Source organism: Phyllostomus discolor, chromosome 8 (assembly GCF_004126475.2).
Source record: "Phyllostomus discolor isolate MPI-MPIP mPhyDis1 chromosome 8, mPhyDis1.pri.v3, whole genome shotgun sequence".
Classification (NCBI taxonomy): domain Eukaryota; kingdom Metazoa; phylum Chordata; class Mammalia; order Chiroptera; family Phyllostomidae; genus Phyllostomus; species Phyllostomus discolor.
In genome coordinates, this window is record NC_040910.2 from 52,061,790 (window position 1) to 52,080,615 (window position 18,826).

General features: G+C 55.7%; 1 protein-coding gene across 1 annotated transcript in view; it reads right to left on the reverse strand.

Annotated features, from left to right (window-relative positions):
• The window catches only part of PEBP4 (phosphatidylethanolamine binding protein 4), a 93,045-nt gene that overhangs the window by 9,680 nt on the left and 64,539 nt on the right, over window positions 1–18,826 (reverse strand). The window contains exons 2-3 of the mRNA XM_028521723.2: window positions 3,417–3,462; window positions 1,041–1,154 (exon numbers count right to left, since the gene is read on the reverse strand). Coding sequence (XP_028377524.2) covers window positions 1,041–1,154; window positions 3,417–3,462 — 160 coding nt within the window. The remainder of the gene's footprint in view (window positions 1–1,040; window positions 1,155–3,416; window positions 3,463–18,826) is intronic.

An 18,826-nucleotide genomic window follows, 5' to 3' on the forward strand; every position in this document is an offset into this window, starting at 1 on the left:
TGTGATTGGTGGCCTCCACCCAGCACACCCAAGGGCCCTGCAGCTCAACCAGGGCCTTTCTGGGCCCCGCACTCCTCTCCTCTGGGGCCTCAGGCAACAGGCAGCCTGGTAACAATGCCTTCGCGGCTTCCCAGTGAGGAGAGGTTGGTCTGGGTCACTGGGTGAGAGGAAGTGGCTGACGACACCCGCCTACCCACTAGCCCTCCTGCCAGCCTGGGAGATGTGCATTTTATGCTCTCAAGTTGGCATTTGTGTGTTCCCCGTCGTCTCCCTTTCCCTCAAGTGGGGGGGTGGGGTGGTAGAATGTGCATGAATTGTCTTATTTCCCATTCTCCTGAAGAGGAAACTGAGGCCCAGAGAGGGGCTGTGGTTCACACAGGGCGAGGTGAGTCACCCGCAGCATTCCAGTGGCCGGGTGTCTGTGGCTCTTGCTGTCCCCCTGCCCTGGAGGAGGAGTGGGGCCAAGCAGGCTGGGTGAGCCATTAGGAAGCAGAGGAGGGAGGGGGTCCCCTCCAGAGTGCCCAGAGGGTGGCTCAGAAAGCTCGAGGGCCATGGCTGGGCAAGTCTCTGCCCCACCACTGAGGTGGCACCAGACAGGCAGAGCAATTAATGACCAATGAAGACAGACTGGCAGGGTGGCATTCCAGGGCCCTCCTGCCCAGGTTGGACTCAATTATAGGGTACAATTTCTTGCAGAAGTGTTGTGGGGTAGCTGTCTGCACATGCCATTTGGGGCTGCAGGAGAGAAGCTTCTCTCCCTGGCTCAGTTTCTCCCTTGGGGACCCGCACTTACAGACCCCTCCACCCAGACAAAGCCGCCACCTTGGTCTATAGGCCTTACTTCTGTCCAGAGACCATATCTGATGCTAGCCTTTCCTGTAGGACACGCCTTCCAGTTTTCTCCCAAGAAATACCACCTTTTGACCTTAGCCTTCAAGGCTCATGAATAGAGATCAAGGTCCCGATGTCCCTTATTAATGCATAGAGTATCCAATCCATCCCAGAATTTACCCTGGCTTTGAAGGACAGGAAGATCTTACCTGGACTTTCGGTTTCTTCTGGAAGGAGAGAGATGTTTTGTGTACTCAGACGATAGACTAAAAACTGGTAGCGATGGAAGCCAGTTCGTGGTGGTGGGGTGGGAGGCTGGTAGGCTATAGGCAGAAAAAGGGAGAGAGGGTGGGCTCCACATGCCACAGGACCCCAGGAGCTCTTGGCTGCTCTGGGGAGGAGGGAAAGAGAGTCATTTGTGCTGTCCACTGTCCCAGCTGACCCTCTGGCACCCCAGATCAGGGCTTACCCATTGCAAAGCATTAGGGTTTATCTTTGGCAGCATCTCCTTTAAGAAGCACATTTTTGAAGGTGGTGGGGGAGGAGGAGCTGTGATCTCTTTGAAGGTCTCAGGTGCTGGTGGGCACCTGGGCCTTTCTGGGCCAGTGGGTATTATCCCTTTTTTTTTTTTTTTTTTTTTTTTTTGCTTTAGTCTATCCTGATGGGTTTCCTGCCTTGAGAAAAACCCATCTTCCTCTGAGTACATTTGGCAGTGGATTTTTATTTATTTTTTCATCATTTCCTTATGAACTCAATCCCCAAAGAAGCCAATTTCTTGGCTGGATCCAGAGGATCTGGAAGTGGTTACGGGGGTGGGTAGGACTCGGTTCAAAGGTTTGATCATGGAAGCTGTAAGACCTGGGTGCTTGGGGCAAGGGGAACCAGCTCAGCCTCTTCCAGAGAAGGCCGTCTCTCTCCCTTTCACTCTCTGCAGAGGAGGCAGAGCTTTTCTGGGGGGGAAATGGAGGAGGGGCATCTCAATCCTTCCCCCAAGACTCTGCAGGGCTCCAGGGCTCTGCAGGTCAGACCAGGCTGCTTCAGCCAGGCCTACTTCCAAGAGTGCTGTGCCTCTTTCTCCTCCCTTGGCTCTCTTCATCTCCCTCTCCAAGGAGCCAAGAATCTTCCTGGGGGTGGGTGGGGATGGAGTGTTTGTAGTGAGGAGGCTGGTGGGAGGGAGTATTGGTACTTTATGGCCACATCCCTCCCCCGACCATTAGACAAGAGCCACTTGCTGCCTGAAGCTGGTGTAGTGTTCCTCATGGTGCCCTTCCGGCCCCAAGGCCTCCCGTCTGCCCTCAGCCAGGGGATTTCCTGACTATTCATCTCTCTCTGAATTTTTGGATTGCATCAGATGTGCGTGTGTGTGCGTGTGTGTGTGTGTGTGTGTGTGTTCAGAGTGAGAACAGCACAGGGCATTCCAGGAGCCATGTGGGTTTGTGTGACTTGGGGTCTACACTGGGGCAGGTGCATGTGTGCTGAGGCTGTTTCAGGGGGCTGTCAGTGTGGGTAAGTCAGTGTTTTCTCAGAAACATGGCCAACACCGAGAGAGACGTCTGTGCATAGGTGGGTGTCTCTGTATTCATGGTGTGTGGCTGGGCCAGCTTCGGGCAAGGCAAGAGGGTGTGTGGGTGGCCAAGTGCACGTGAGGGTGGCCCCAGCTGCCAGAGACTGGGGACAATGATTCATGAGATAAGGCTGGAGTTGTAACCCACTGGTTTTATGCAGCTGGGAATTGTCCTCAGGGAGATGCAGACTGAATCCCTTTCACTAGGAAGCTTCCCAGAAGAATCCCTCTCTGGAAGTGAGAGGAGAGGCATGAGGAGGAAGAGAGGGGACACACAAGTAGGGCCAGTTATTGGGGCCAGGCCCTGGCCGAGTGCTTCCGTCCTGACATCTCTTTAACCCTCCCCACAGCGTGGTAGGCTAGGGTAGGCGTTGCCATTTTCTCGGTGAGGAGACTCAGGCTCTGGGAAGTTGAGTCAGTCCGACACTAAGTGGTGGAGCTGCGGTTTGAATCTAGGCTCTGCTGGTGCCTGAGCCATGTTGATTTATGGAACCATGAAGCTGTGTGGGTCGTTTTGCTCAGCCTTTAGCCGGAGGCCAGCCTGGCCCCTGAGCACTCCCTCTGGGTTGGTGGAGGGCCTGCTCCTGCAGTGGGGATCTGAGGGGTGGGGGAGCCGATGGTGAGGATGGGGTGAGGAGGGGAGGCATCAGAGAAGAGGGAGGTCTATGCAGCCACTCTGTGGGACTCAGGGCAGGAAACCAGAGAGGCTGACAGCAGGAGGAGTGACCCTGTCCATCACCCCAGGAGGGCCCTGCGCTAATGCTGGCGCCCTCACACCAGCTGTTTGACACAGGGCCGGTGGGTCTGCGCCTCACTTTCATTCTCTGTAAGATGGAGATGTTGATGACAGCCACTTTAGAAGGAAACGGTGAAGATGAAATCAGAGTGTACATGTAAACTCGTGCATCAGTGTGTTGTGCACTGTGAAGCCTCAGCATGAAGCGCATGAAGCGGCATTGCTACCTGGTGAGCACTGTCTTCGCCCTGGCCGGGGGAAGGAGCCTTGCAGAGTCCTACTCACGTGTTAACTCCTGGCCCTGGATCCTCCCTGTCTTCATGTTAGTGCCCTGAAACAAGAGATGGGAGTAGGATTGAGTTAATCCTGGACGGAGGGGGCAGAAGACGCACAGCTGCTTCGGGGAGACGTTGTGGGGATGGACTGCGGGGTTCAGAGTGGTGCCTCAGGGGATCCAGGGAGAGAGGACAGAGACAGACGTGACCGAGAATGGCTGGACAGTGAGGGCTGGACCCCTGACCTCCAGAGGGGCCTGAGAGGACACTTCCCGATGGGCTGGCTGCCCCATTCTCGCCATTTGTGCCCCGAGACTGGACACAGGACACACTCTCAGCCTGTGGGGTCTGGTCAGATCTGAAGCAGGGCGGGCAGTCCTCAGGCTTGCTAACTGAGACCATCCTTTAGGCCTTCAAAACAGGAGGCCACTGGTGGCTTGAACAACCAGAAGGGCCGGGACGGGAGGAGAAGGCCAAATTCTGAGGCAGCTTCTTCCTCGGCTTCCACAGGACTCAGCTCTTACTCTCCAGGAAGATTCTGTGGCTGCTGGGACAGCCTCAGTTTCCCTCCTTCTTTCCCTTCCCCTCTCTCCACCCCTCCGCTCAATGTCTGTGGGATAATGAGGCGATTCTGGGGGCGGGTGCTAATTAATGTTTGTGCACGACTGGGAGATGCTCAGATGAAAGGGACTGGAGCCGGGCTCCTGGGTCCGTGCCACAGCTCGGGGCCCCAGGCCATGCTAGGGCGCCCTACGGCCCCTAGGTGTGGGGTTTTATAGTCTTAATGATGGTGATTAGTGCCGTTCCTCATTGATTCTGCCAACACCTAACTGTGCTCTGGACACCTTTCCACCAGGCCCCTGCTCCTCCCCGACACAGAGGTTCTTGGGGTGGGGGTGGGGTACTCAGGGTGGCCCTGGAGGGGTGGGGCCGAGTGGTAGGGGGTGTTGAAGGGGACCGTGAGATATCCCCTCAGTTCTCTGTGGAACATACCAGGGTCAGCCTGGTGACCCAACCCCTAGACCAGTTTACTTTTCAGAAAACTAAAGCCCTACAGCCCTATTCTAGAAGCTCCCATCGTCCCTCTTTGGGTGGCAGCTGCCTGCCAACTGTTCTCCCTGTGGGCCTCCTCTGGTCTGGACGGACCTGTCCAGACGATTCTGGTCTGGCCTTCCCACTGTGCTTTCTTCACCCCAGGCAGGTGAGGTCTCTCTCTTTGGACACCCTTCCACCTCCCTCACCCTTGCCCTGTCTGCTTGGGAGTATCCAGGCAGCCTTCGAGTTCAGGCCCTCAGACACAGCAGAACACATTCTGGCCTCGCTCTGGCCCTTCCTCAGCTCAGTCCCCCCGGCTCCCCCAGTGTTGGGCCTTGCCTTACGCAGGGCTGGCATGAAGCCTGGGGTAGCAGGGGGCTGAGATGCTGTGGGTGTCAAGGTCGGGGAAAGGGCTGGGGAACAGAGGCTCCTCGAGACTCATCTCTCCTGGGAGAGGGGCTAAGGGCCTGAGGCCTAGAAGCCAGTTTGCCAAAATAGCTCTCTGGCCACCCTAGCAAGATGAAGAGAAGGCGACTGAGCCCAGGAAAGCCCGTCCCAGCCAGGCTCTGAGCTCCCTGCTTCGCCCTCATTCCTTTCCAAGTCAGTCCAGCCAACGGTTTGTTTAAACACAACAATAGCAACCTAAGCTGGCTGTTTCTTTGCAATTCCCCACAGGCTTGGGTCCCACCCAGAGTGATAAACAGGCCTCTCTCCTCTGTGTGGTGTGGGAGGGGTGGGGGTGGGGGCTGGGCCTATAAGGTCAGGGAGTTATTGTGTGCAGAGCGCTGTGGAAAGTCTGATTTTCAGCCTTGATCAGGGTGGGAAGGCTCTCTTCCCCACCCTTTCCCACTGGGGAGTCTTTTCTCATCAGCTGGGGCCAGCTTGCAAAGATGGGTGCAAACCCAGGGACTGACTACGGAAAGCCCTTGGCCCTTCCTGCTGCTGTCCCTGGGCCTGCTGCCCCTGGGCTCAGCCGGGCAGCTGCTGGGGGCCCTGAGCAGAGAGTTTCAGTGGCCTTCAGAAGCTTTTGGGTCTCTCTGGAGCTTGCCATATGGGCAGGCGCTAGTCCTTGCTGGTAGGGAGAGTAGGGAAGGAAGGCTCTGAGGAAGGGCAGCGTGTGTGGTCAGTGTGGCTGCTATTGACTTTCGTTGGGGTGAGCATCAGCTAAGTTCCCTTCCCTTGCTGGTCTGTCCTGAGGGTTGTGTGGGGGAGCTAAAATTTCTGCCATCGAATCAATGCCTGGGAGGAGGCTTAGGAAACCAAATCCAAAGGGTGGAAAAGTTGAGCCCCCAAAGAGGCCACACACTGCTCATCCAGAGTCACAGGAGCAAGTGGGAGAATCCCAGAATGTTCTAAGGAGGAAGGACCCTTTGACCTTTTGACCCTTTGACCTTTGAGACCTGCTAGCTCAGGGTCTCGTGCCTTTTGACCTGAGGTCCTGTCTAGTGCTGCATTTTTGTTGTGTGTTTTTTCAGTTTGCATCTTTTTTTGTGCTTATTCTGTGACATCGTGACAATCCCATTGTTTTGCTAGGAGGCATTTAAAAACCATGAGTATTAAAATACCTAGATGTCACCAGGAGGGCTGGGGCTACGATGGAAATGGTTGCCACCCCACCCCCACACACGAGCTCTCCTAAAGCATCCTCGTGGATTGCGGGATCACACTTAGCCTGCAATCACCTTAGAAAGCTGGATGTCTCTGGGGGTGGATGAACTCAGGGATGTTTCCAGAGTGGAGAGGGAGAAATCTGTTCCCAGGCAGACTGGAGTGGGTGAGGTAGGTGCCCGGAGGGTAGGAGATGAGCCCCGCATTTGAGGGACAGACCCCAAACCTGTTAAGTCTGAGCAGAGAGGAACTTCAGAAGGAGGGCCTGCAGGAGGGGAGGGGCTGCTGAGAGCTTCCCCGCACCTTGCTGTCGCACCTGGCCCCCACCCCGGCTCCCAGGTGTGCTGCTCCTCCTTAAGAAGAGGCTGGGGCACAGACAAATCCTCCTTTTCCTTGCTGCAGCCAAAACAGGTTGACATTTTCAGAATGAACTTGTCTAAATGCTAAGGGAAAAAAACCCCAACAACAAGGAAATAATTACTGAAAGTACAAACTGTGTAGAAAGAGCTTTCTGACCCTCCGGACCACTGAGGAGCCCGGGAAGGTTTTGCAGGCTTTGGGACAGGTGCACTCCAGGGGTTTGGGCCTGGGAGTTGTCCTGGGGCCTCCTAAGTGCCAGGGACTGGACGGCCTCGAGAAGGCAGCTCTTTTGCTTATCAGCATCTTCTGGAAACGGGGGCCTGATACTCCTCACCCTACTAGCAAGGGGAGGGGAGGGGAGGGGAGGGGAAGGGAGGTGGAAAATTGTTCACTAAGATCCTTAAATGCTCATGATTTATAAGAATAGTCTCTTGTTTTTCTTAGAACTTGGTCTCCAGTTCACATGTGTACATGTGTGTGTATATGTGCATGTGTGTGTGGGGGCACATGCATGACTGCTTGGCATAGGAACTGGCACAAATTACTTCAGTTGCAGAGAAGGAGCTCAACCCTATGGACACTTTGGAGAAATTTCTGGGTTCACAGACCCTGAGGTTTGCGCTCCCCAGCCTCGGAACCCACTGCTTCTCTGTGCAGCCGGTTTGGAACTGGCCTGAGAGATGCTTAGGAAAAGCTGGGGCTCAACCGAGTCACAGCAGCTTTGTTCTTGGACCAAGGTGATGCAGGCAGTCTTACCAGATGTGTTCTGACTGACATATCTCAGGTCAAGTGGAAAACACAGTGCCAGAAGTGGGGCACCTGCCCTACCACTGTGACCTGACCTAGGTAATAAGCTTTTAGTGTTTATTCCCTCAGGGCACTGCCCGATGGATAGGTCTCACAGCAGGCCTTGCATGGGAAGGGCAGAGGTCCATCTCCCTGTCTGAGACAACCAGAGAAGCCTCCCAAGGGTGGGGGCTGCATCCTGCCCATGTGTGTAGCCTGTAAGTTGCTTTGCACGTGGTTGGGGTGGTAGGCACCCCCAGCGTGCTGGCCCATCCCCTGACCCTGGCTGTGTCAGTGCCTATGGCTCCACTTCCAACTGGATGCCCCTGGCCTCCAGAGTCCTCTGCACCACCTGCGCAGTGGGGCGGACGTGCTGTGGTAGTAACAGGCTCTGGCAACAGCTCTGAGCCAATGGCTGGTGGGAGCTGGTGCATGAATAAATACTTCAGCCCCTTTCCTTCTGGGGGGTGATGACCGAGCAGTGTATTTCACACTGACTCCGGGTGCCCAGAGTGGAACTTGATTGCTCATGAACTTTGATTGGGCATCTTCATTTCCCTGTCTGACCCACTCCCTTACTGGTGCTCCCTTGTGTCCCCTTGAAAATAAACTACTTGTGCCCTGGCCAGTGTGGCTCAATCAGTTGAGCATAGTCCTGCAAACTGAAAGGTCATGGGTTTGATTCCTGGTCAGGGCACATGCTTGGGGTGTGGGTTTGGTCCCCAGTCAGGGCACATGCAAGATACAACCGACTGATGTTCTCTCACACATCAGTGTTTCTCTCCCTCTCTTTCTCCCTCCTTTCCCCTCGCTCTAGATTCAATAAAGAAAATAAACTCCTTGCACTAGAGTCCCAGTCTCGGGATCTGCTTCTGGGAAAGGGCCCGACAGATATTCATGGGATGAGGAGAGAGGAGCGCACCCTTTGTCCACGGCGCCACAGGTAGTTAGCCTCAATGCCAGCACAGGGAGTCTGCACTCCCAGCCCGCCGCCCCGGTCTCCTCACACAGGACCACACTGCAGTTGTCTCCACCCAGACCCTCTGTCCTCAAGGCCCCAGAGCCCCCTGACAGAGTCGGTCCTGATCTCTCAGGCCCTTAGAGAACTACAAATAGATCTGTTCTTTGTTTCTTGTTCTCATGGAGATAGCCAGACAGCTATATGTTCTTAACTGAGGGTCCACAGACACCCCTCACATCCCCACGCAGGAAGACTGCTTCGGATAAGGGCCCTTTGGGACCTGCTGGCCAGGCTTCTAGAGGTCTGGTGGGTGGGGAAGGGGCCTGCCGAGCCCAGCACAGGGCCAGCAGGGAAGACAGCCCAGTTTCCTTGTTCTGCTTCAATTACCTGCAGGCAGCTGGCCGCCCACCTGGGTGCTTGTGAAGGCCCCAGGTTCTTGGGCCTGCTGACCCCCAGAGCAGAGGGTCAGCCGCACATTTCCCCGAGTTTGAGCGAGATGATTTAATTTCTCTACCCACCTTCTCTTCCCATCTGGACAGGAGGATTTAATCACAGCTGCCTGGCCACAGGCCCCGGGCAGAGTGGGCAGTGCCACTTTTTGATCTCTTGGTGGGGGGCCATTAGGAAGGTTCTAAGCTTGAAAGGTGAGGCACAGAAGGATTCATGGAGACAAGGGAGAGTGGAGGGAGAAATGAGTGACACAGAGCCCTTGAGGGGAGGGTGGCAGAATGAAACCACAGGGAGAAACAGCGGAGAGCTCTGGGCCCTGTGGCACCAGCACTGACAGAGAAAGCTCCTTGCTGCTTTGTAGAACGGCCTGCGGGCTGCCAAGTGGCAAAGGAGCCAGGCAAAGGCACAGGATTGGAAAGTGCCACCCAGCAGCCTATGTTCTGCCATTAGCAAGGGCTCAGTGAGGGGAAGGCACTGACAGCTCCTGGGCTCCCTGAGCCCTAGCGCCTGCCCAGAGAGAACCCAGCCTGGCGAGAACCCAGCCTGGAGACCAGGGCCTGCTACAAGGGAAAGGCTGTGCTCCGGTCACCCTGTGGCCTCTGCCTTTGTGCCCTGGGGCCAGGGAAAGAAGGGCTGGCCACTGCAGTGGGTGGAACAGAGTCCATAGGCCCTTCTGGGAGCATCTAGACTGCAGGGTGGAGGGTGGCCCATTGTGTTGTGCCCCAGTTTCCCTCAGGAAGTGTTAACAATCAAGGCCTGGTAGCCCCCTCCTGGCGTCCTCACGGGCAGTGGGGGCTGCATGTAAATATTGTTTTTGGAATACACCAATGATGGCCAGCAGATTCTGCTATCATGTCACCAGTTGGCAATAGGAATGTATGTCTTGATTCCTGGAGTGGCTTCCCTAGGTCTCCAGATGCCACCATGCAAGTGGGGTGTGGGGTGGCTGAGCAGGGATGATCCGCTTCTCGGAGTAAGTAGTCACCCTGCTGGGAGGGCCTCCACCCAGGCCTTCTCCACACTCCATGACACTGGGTTAAGAGGCAAGATTTCCCAAGGCCAAGGTTGACTGCTGCTTAAAAAGTACAGGCTGTCCAGGTCCTTTGTTCCAGGCCATGTGGAAGAGCATGTGGTTCCCAGGTAAGTCATGCTGTCTTGCACCTGTGTGTATGTGATAGTATCTGGCAGAGACTTGGCCCCAAGGAATAAGGGCCGGGGAGAAGGGTGGATACGTGAATCAGTGAACGAGAAGCCCTGTGTTGGAGACAGAAATGTGAATGAGACCCGTTTTATGGACTGAGGATCTCATGGTCTAGTTAAATCGACAAAGAAATAACCATCCTAGGCCTAAATAGTTGAAGTCTATAGAAAATGCTGGAAGACTTCAGAGGAAGGAAGTTTAACTGCTAGGGGGTGGTCATCAGGGAAAGCTGTTGGAAGGAGGCTGTATACGCTACCTGGGCCTTGAAGGACATGTAGCAGTTTTTCTGTTTTCTCATGGACAAGACAGGGGAGGGGCAGGGCAGCTGGCATTGAGGAAACTGCATATATGAGCAACATGTAAGTGTGTGAACAGGCATGAAAAGGACACATGGGTCTGGAAGGAGATAAGGTTGGAAATGTGGGCTGGGGTTAGGCTTGAATGGCAGGTGATGCTTCTGCTTGCTGGGACTCAAAGCTATCAACCACCTAAACTTTGGGTCTAGAGACCATGGGCAAGACTGCTGTTTTCTGATGGCCCCATTGGAAAGGGCTGGTGGAGCTGCATCTCTGGTCAAGAAAGGGCCTGGTTGGGGCCAGGCTGTGGGAGGCGGCAGACAGACGCAGCTGGACCCCGTCACCATAGCCTCACTCAGAGTGGGTGAGTCTGGTATCCCCAAACCCAAAACCTCCCTTTTACAAACAGTAACTTTTTTCCAGGTCATTAAAGTACTATGTATTCATTGTGAAAAAATTTTTTAAACATGAGGGAAAAAGCCAGCAGGAAAAAGTATCCCCTGGGTCATTCCATGGAGAGATAACTAACTGCCTGGAGAATGCACCACCCACTTCTTTGTGCTCGGGTCCCAGATACAGCTTCAAGCCCCTGTCCACTCTGGAGCCTGTGCTGACCTCCTGTGTGGGGAAACGTGCCACAGTTACTTTCAGTGTCTGAAGCTCGCAGACTGGTTTGGACCCGGGAAGCTGGTAGACCCACACCTTTTTGCACCTTGCCTGTTACAAGCCACCTGTTCTCTGACTGTGGCCCCAAGGTACGGTTACGAGCAGGGTGGGGAGGAGAAAAGGAATGAAGAGCACAATGCATGGTCTTATTAAACCTGTCCCACCTAGAAACAGACCAGAAGTATTAAGATATTTCTTAATATTGGTTGAGAGCAAGTATCAGGAGTTGATAGCTAAGTATAATTATTATGCATCAACATCAGTTTAGACTGAAAACTGCCAATTCTAGATACAGGGAACAAACTCCAGAGCCTTTAGTATCAACAACAGTTTGCTGGAATGCCGCATTTATCTGGAATCCTGTAGGGAATTGGGTATTCTTCATAAGCACACTTCCCTGATCTCTTGAATCTTATATTTTTAGCCCTCCAACTTCTTTTATCTCAACTATTTTGGATAATGATCTTATTAAAACACTAGTTCTTAAACACACTTGGAGAAAACCTTACGTGTTTTACACACCTTTGTGGCTGTCACAGTGAATAAAGCGACTTTGGACCCCGCTACGGCACCAGGCTGCAGGGCCGAACAACAAATAAAAAGAACGGCCACTCAGGCGTCCGCCTGCTCAGCCCTCCTTAGGAGCCAACCATTTAATATCTACGCAGTGGTGGTCAGCACATGAAGAAATGCCTGCCTCTTTCGGCAGGCATTTGGCATTCCACATCTTGACGCAAATTAGCTCACTCTGGTCCCCGCCTTCGAGGGCATGGTTTTGCTAAGCTAGGTGACCCTCAGGAGCCTCCACACTGGGAGGGCAGAGGCCTGCTGCCTTCAGACGGGGTTGTGTGTCCTGGGCCGATTTCTGGCAGCTGCAAGAACTGGGGAAATCCAGTTGAAGCAGCCCCACTCGATTAGGGACTGAGCTGTTAACACAGCCATTCTAAAGGGCAACCTGGGCTCCAGTCCAATGTCATCATTACCAATTAGCTACATGACTTTGAGCAAGACTCCAAAATTGTTGGCGCCTTGGCTTCTGGACCTATGAAGTGGCAATGGTAATGGCACCTGCCCTGGTTCCCTCAGAGTTTCTGGGAAGATAAAATGAGGAAACGAAATATTCTGAAGTCCCGCAGTGCCAACCAACTGCACAGTCGTTATGGCTCCCCTTCCTGGGACTCAGCGGAGGAAGAAGGGGGCGTGGCGGCCAGAACTCATCCTGCGAGCTTTCTTGCGCTGTGATGGGCCTAAGGAATCTCCTGGCAGGGTCACCCTCATGAGGCTAATGGCCGTGCCGTGGGCTCAGAGGTTACTCAGCTGTGAATGTGGGGCCTGTCCTGCTGGGTCTGCACTGAGCCAGCATGCACCGAGTGCACCGCACATAATGTTTATTAATATGCCTTTGATGAGGGGCATTAATGTCTCCTAATGACACCATCTGAGCCCAGCCTCCTTCCTTCTCTGGGTCCTTGCTCCTTTCTCGTCCCCCTACCCCACAGACACACACACACATTCACAGAACTGAGTGACGGGCCCAGGCGGCCCAGAGGATGGTAGGCAGAGAGGGCCTTCAGGGGAGGAGGGGCCTTCATGGGGTCCAGCTATAGGGGTCAGACAGAGGGTCATGGGCAAGGGAGGAAGGAGGAGGTCACTGGCTCAGCTGTCAGGTGGAAACTTGGCCAGAAACTGCTTGGTGATGGGAGCCAGGGAAGCAAAACAGTGGCAAGTCTTTTCCAAAACTGAGGGGAGGCTTTGGAGTGGCAGGGGTGAGATGGGAGCTGATGGAGCTAGAGGCCCAGGCTCTTTGAAGGGAGAGGCTGGGGAGGAGACCGAGGCTGCAGCTCACTGGTCACTGGGTCAGAGAGCTGGGGGCGGCAGGGGTAGAGCCAGCGAAGGGGAGAGCGGTGAGTCACACTAACTCCCCCTCCTGCATGCTCACACAACACTCATATGAGCTCACACTCGTGCTCATGTATACACATGTACAACCCACTTACATGCACATACACATGCTCACAAATATACATGCTCACACATAGCCCTCACACTCACATACTTTTGTACACATGCTCTCACACACATTTGCATGTGCATATTCACACGTGCACACTCACACCATCATACACACACGCACACTCACATACACACTTAAACAGTCACACACAAACATATATACTCACATAGACACACAAGACAGACACGTTTGCTCACACAGATTCACACATATACATTACACATTTATTCATGAGCACACACATCCTCTCCCAGGCAGCCTTGCACTTGGCCTGTTGGGGCTGAACCCGAGGGGAGAAGCAGGGGAGGGGCACTGGGGAAAGGGCCTGTGGTGAGAGGCCTGCGACTGGACTATGGGGTGGGCAGAGCAGGTGTGGGAAGGAATCCCCAGGCCCCCGGCAGGGGATCAGGGCGGAGATGACTGATGAGGACTGAGGTCTGTGAATAAGCACCGGACTGGTCGGCTGCCCTCCTAGACTCTGAGTGCCAGCAGCAGGGATGTGGGAGGAAGGGGGGCCCTGTGGGGAGCTGGGAGCAGTCGTTGCCCAGCCTGACCCTGGCCCCTCTGTGACCTGCCACTCCTCCCGTGTTGGAGCCGGGGGCTGCAGGTGGGCCTGCTTGTCTCTCCTGGCAACAGCAGAACCATCAGGAAATGGGAACAGCTGAGTCTCCCCAGTAAACAAGACTTGGGAAGTTATGGACCAAGTGGAGGGGCGGGAGCTGCAGGATGGCCCCTTCAGGCCCGGCTCCGTCACCTCCATCTCTCTGCTCAGAGTGCAGTCTTTCTGGCTGTGTGGCTGAAGCCCCAGAAGTGGAGGATTGGAGGAACTGGGGAGGGCTCATGAACAGGGAGGAGGCAACCTGGCCAGGCCTTGGTCTCCCAACTTTAGCTGGACCTATGGGCCCAGCAGACCCCTACGGACCACTGGCCTGGGGAGCGGTGCCCCAGGGCTATGAATGGTCAGGGGCACTGTTGTCTGGACTGCTCCTGGGCAGGGGTGCTGTGAGAGCTACGTGGGCTCCCCAGGTTCTGTGGGGTAGGGACCCCTGCACCAACTGCTTCTCCAAGCTCCTGGCTTAGTGGTCTCCTCCGGCTTCTGCCCTATTCATCTTCCCATCTCCTCTCGTTTTGCCTAAGAGGTACCCCTCGGCCCCAACCCTGTCCCACCCTGCTGTCTACTGCCAACCGGGAAGTGGCCAGCTGTCTCTGGACTCCTCTGCCCTCCTGTGTACCATCTAGGAGATGCGGGTGGTCCTGCAGGACCCAGGCCACAAAGACTGAGGGATGGGGAGAGGGTGTGGGGAGAATGGAGCCTGGGGGGCTGCCATCCAGAGCCTCTGCATGGCCCTCTTGGGGGAAGCTGGCAGTATGGGGGGAGTCAGGCTCCTGGGCTCTATCCTCTGCTTGTCTCCCTCCTTTGCCTTGATCTTAAGTTCCCACACACAGCTCTAGTGAGAAGATAAAACATAATCCACACTTTTGGGCCTCCTGTCTCCTTTTCTACCAAAAATCCCAGGCCTGGGGCTGCCTTGTGAAAAGGAAAGAAGGAAGGGAGGAAGAAGAAGAAAGAGAGAGACTTTCTGGAAGAAAGGGTAAGAGTCATGAATCTTAAGCTATAAAAGAAACTGGCAAGATTTGGAGGTTCTGAGAAGCCCAGAGCTCCCTAGAAAGGGTGACGACAAGGAAAAACAGTCTAAGTCTCACTCCAACCACATCCAGCTCTTTTCGGAGGGACTCAGGGTGATGGCCGTGGTCCTAGGCCCCTGGCCCCTCACTACTCCTAGCAGCAGCAGCAGCTGGGAGCTCTTTTGAAAGGCAGAATCTAGGGCTCCACCCCAGGCCTAGTGAATCAGACTCTTCCCTTTAACCAGAACCTGAGGGCACTCACATGCCCCTTAACCTCCGTCTGAGAGTGTCACCCCAGAGTCCTGCTCTCTGGCCCTCAGGGTCTCTACACTGGACTGGTGGCTCCTCATCATCCCTGCAGTGGTGGCAGTGGTGGGACCACCTTAGTTCTCAGCCCTGACCATGTCCCCTTTCAGGTCTCTTTCAGGCTCTTTCAGGCTCTTGGCATCACCCTTCCTCGGGCACGGCCCGGCTGACCTTTAGGTTTGGAGGTGGCTCCAGCCCCTGAATCAGATTACTTGGACTGGTCAGTCTCCTGGTCAGAGGAGGTTGGGGCTTGTCCCAGACCAGGGGCTACCAGGATTGGTGTGCCCATCCTTTCCCTTGCAGCCTTCTTGCAGCTGCGAAAGGCACCCCCAGATCACTGACTCTTGGCACTCCTCCCTGCCCAACACTCTGGAGTTTCTGGAATTGGGCAGGCAGCCACTGCCACTGGGGGGACCTGTGTGGCCACAGCTGGGTGCATTATTGATAGGTGCCCCAGAGGGTGCTGACACATCCATTGGTGCTCCCTTCCCTATTGTTCCCCAATCACTCTCTGCACCCGCAGCGCTATTTGAGGAGGGAAAGGGTTATTCCCCAGGTGTTGGGGAAGGTGGAGGCAAGAGAGCATGGCTCTTCCTTGTAGCCCGAGGACCGGAGGAGGGTGTGCGAGGTGGTTTAGGATTGGGGGTCAGGGTCTGCTCTAGGGCCCTGGGCCCAGCAGGAGACCTGCAGCCAAGGGACGACCTCAGTTTTCTCTTCTCCGAGGTGCCTCGGTGGAGCAGCCACCCTGACAGGCTGCCAGTCTGCACTCACAGCCCTGGGCCATGCTGGGGCCTGTGCCTGGGTCTTCATGCCCCTGCCTGCCTGTGTCAAGCCAAGCTTATGGGTCTGGGCCAAGAAAACTGTGGATGTGGCCCACCAGCAGCCCACTGGGGTCCGGAGCCACACAGACGTCGCCAGAACCAGGCTGCACTCTTATTCTGTTGTGTCACCTTTTACAGTGCCCGGCAGGCAAATGCCAATCTGGGGAGCTTGGTAATTACGGTGAGGAAACAACCGAGACTGAGCTCAGTAAGCTCCACCCTGACCTCACAGTCGGTCCTATGCTTCTCTGGAATGCTTGGGGACTGACATAACCCCAGGGGGCGGGAGACCCACGGCCCTCTTCCGCAGGGCCGGCTCCTCCTGGAGCACCATACTGCTCCCTTAGGGGGTGGTCATCGATTAAGAGCCTCTTAGCTGAGCCCCACAGGCCAAGGTGAGGGTGTGTGCACCGAGGTCCCTGGCTGCCCCTGGAGCCTGAGCCCCTGGGTGATCGGATGGTCCAGCTGCATGCTCAAGGCCACAGTCAGTGGGTAACTGGGCAAGAAACCATCTGCCATTGTCTAGACGATGCCCCCACTTCCAAACACCTGCCTTACTCCTAGCAGGTGGGGAGCCGGCTGGGGACAGTGCAGTGCTTGGCTTCCAGCGCCACGGGGATCATTACCTCAGAGAGTGTTGAAATGGGCCTTTGCACAACCTTGAGGAGGGCCCAGCATTTCCAGGTGACAGTGCCCAGGGCCATGAGGAGATGGAAGAAAAGGGGACAGGGTGAAAGCAGGGGAGAAGCCCAGTGGGGTCAAGGGCCGTGGCCTTGGGCTCTGCAGGGGCTGACTGCCCTGTCCCAGGGTCCAGACTCAGCCTGCCTCCTGTAGGCCCCACCCACGTGGCTGGCCCTCTGAGGCCTTCCACCCGAGGGGCTTGGGGTTCCAGGCTGCTGAGCCCACCCCGAGGCAACATATGCCCCACGGAGTAACACAAACTTTTGGACAGAACTTTTTGTTGTGAGTGGTGAATTGCCCCGGCATCCTGGGCTGCAGTGCACAAGCAAGGGGCCTTTAATGAATGCAAATGACAGCTGATGAATCTGCCCGCTCGGAGTCCTGCTCCTCTCTGTGGGGTCTGCCCACGCTCCATTCAGCCTCCGTGGCCTGCGCCAGCGGGGGGAGTGCCAACCTATTACTCCTTAGGCTTCTAGCCCTAATGGGGGAGAGGGCAAGCCCCGCCTCTCCCCTGCCTCCTGAGCCTGCGGTCCTGTCACGCACGAGGGGCTGGCTCGGGAGCAGTGGGCCTGCCCCCACTTGCTCTACTCTGTCACTGGGTGTTCCCCTCCAGGAAGGGGGCTGATCGCAAGGACAGAGCCAACTAGCTGCTCAAGCAGATTTGTGCAAAGGGGTCAAATTTAGGAGGGAAGTGGGGGCACTGTCTAGACAATGGCAAATGGTCTGCTGCCCAGTTACCCATTGACTATGGCCTTGAGCACACAGCTGGACCATCTGATCATCCATACTGTGGGAAAGGCAGACAGCACAAGGCCCAGGGCTTGGAGGGAGTCCCTCTGTCTATCCTGATCCACCTGCCCAGGTTCCCGGCTCCTGGCAACACAGCCCCCTTTGACTGAGTTCCTGCCAAGTGCCAAGCACTGGGCCATGTGTGGGTGGCTTACAGTCTGGTGGGGACATGAGAGTAAAGAGGAGCTTACAGGTGTGATGAGTTCTAAGAAGGAGGCTTACAGAAGGCCTGGTCTGGGGGGCAGGGAGGAGGACTTCTTGGAGGAGGCATGAACAGGCCCTCCACCTGAGAAGAGTGGTGCTTGGTCGGGGAAAGGGAGGGAGATCTGTATGCTGGGGTGGAAAGGCTCCTCTTTCCAGACTCCTGCTAGCAGGCCCAGGCTCCCTCAGGGCCTCCTCTTCCCCAGGAAGCCCCAGGCCCTTATCATCTCCTCCTTGAGCTGCCTGACTCTCCTCTTGGGCTGCCTAGCTTTGGGGGAGGAAGGATTCGGGGTGGAGGAGCAGGAAAGGGTATGAGAGTCAGGCCTGGAGTAGAGGCTACTGACCTTCTGGGTAGCCCCTGCCCTTGCCAGGAAGGGAAGCAGGATTCCCTTTAGGGGGCAAACACCTCAGTTTCCACTGCAATAAAGAGGGCCCCGAGCTCTCCCTGCAGCCTCTAATGATGGGGTCAGGGGTGTAATGAATATCTGCGTACTCATAAAACAGGCTAATGACTGCCCTGATTTAATGGACCCCTTTCATCCTCACCTGTTCCCAAACCAGGAGGGGCCGTCCTGGGGGCTGAGGCCAGGAGCCTGGTGGCAGCTATTTGGGGTAGGGACCAGCGGGTTCCTGAGCCCCAGGCCCCTGGGAGGCTGCCTTTCCCTCCTCCATCTCTTATCCGTGTGAACCAGCCCAAGGAATTTAGGTCGATGGCTGAGCAGCCTTAGGAAGTAGGCAGGGGATGGGGCGGGAGGAAGCACTTACACCCTGATTCTTTAGAACAGTGTCGACACCTGTAACACGTGGTGGTGGCAGAGAGAGAGAGAGAGAGAGAGAGAGAGAGAGAGAGAGAGCGAGCGCGGTTAGCAGCCGAGGAGGCACCACGCCCCCAGCCTCTGCCCAGTACTGATAGGAGCTCAGGGAGTCATCCCAGCCTCAGCTCAAACACCTGAGAAGCCCTAGACTCAGGGAGGGAGGGGCTGGCCGCTGAATCACCAGCAACACCTGTGTTTTGCTTGGGAGGTCTCCCGCTCCCTGGCTCGGGACTAGCCAAGCCTGACCCTGTTTGGCTTCCTGGAACTTGGTGAGCTCACAGCCCGGGTGTGTGGCTGCAGGCCAGGGTGACCTGGACTGCGGGGAGGATTTTTTAAAAGAGATACTTGCCCCTCTGTTCCCAGGATTAACTCAATGAGACTCAAATTGTTTCTTGAGCCCCCTACCCCCACCCCTGTCCTCCCCAGGCTGATTGTAGAAGTTGGTTAGGGGAACATGAAAGAAAGCACTTGGGATAAAAATGTGTAGTGGAAATAAACAATCCACTTGCCGTGAACAAGTCCCAGGGGGCCGGAGGTGGGGTAGGAGGTGGGTCTGGGTGGCTGGTAGCATCCAAGGGAGGTGGGATGGTCAGAACAAGAGTCCCTAGGCCTCTGAGGGTGGGGAGACAGCCTGATTTGCTTCCCCCGAGTTCTGGAACTGCCTGACTGTGGCATTCTGGGCAGAGCTTGGACAGCAGCCATGGTCCACCATGACAGGGTCTGCCAGTGGCAAGAAACTCACTATTGAGTCAGCCTGTGGCCTCAGTGTTCCCACTGGGCACTGGCCCAGCCCTGCCTCCGGGC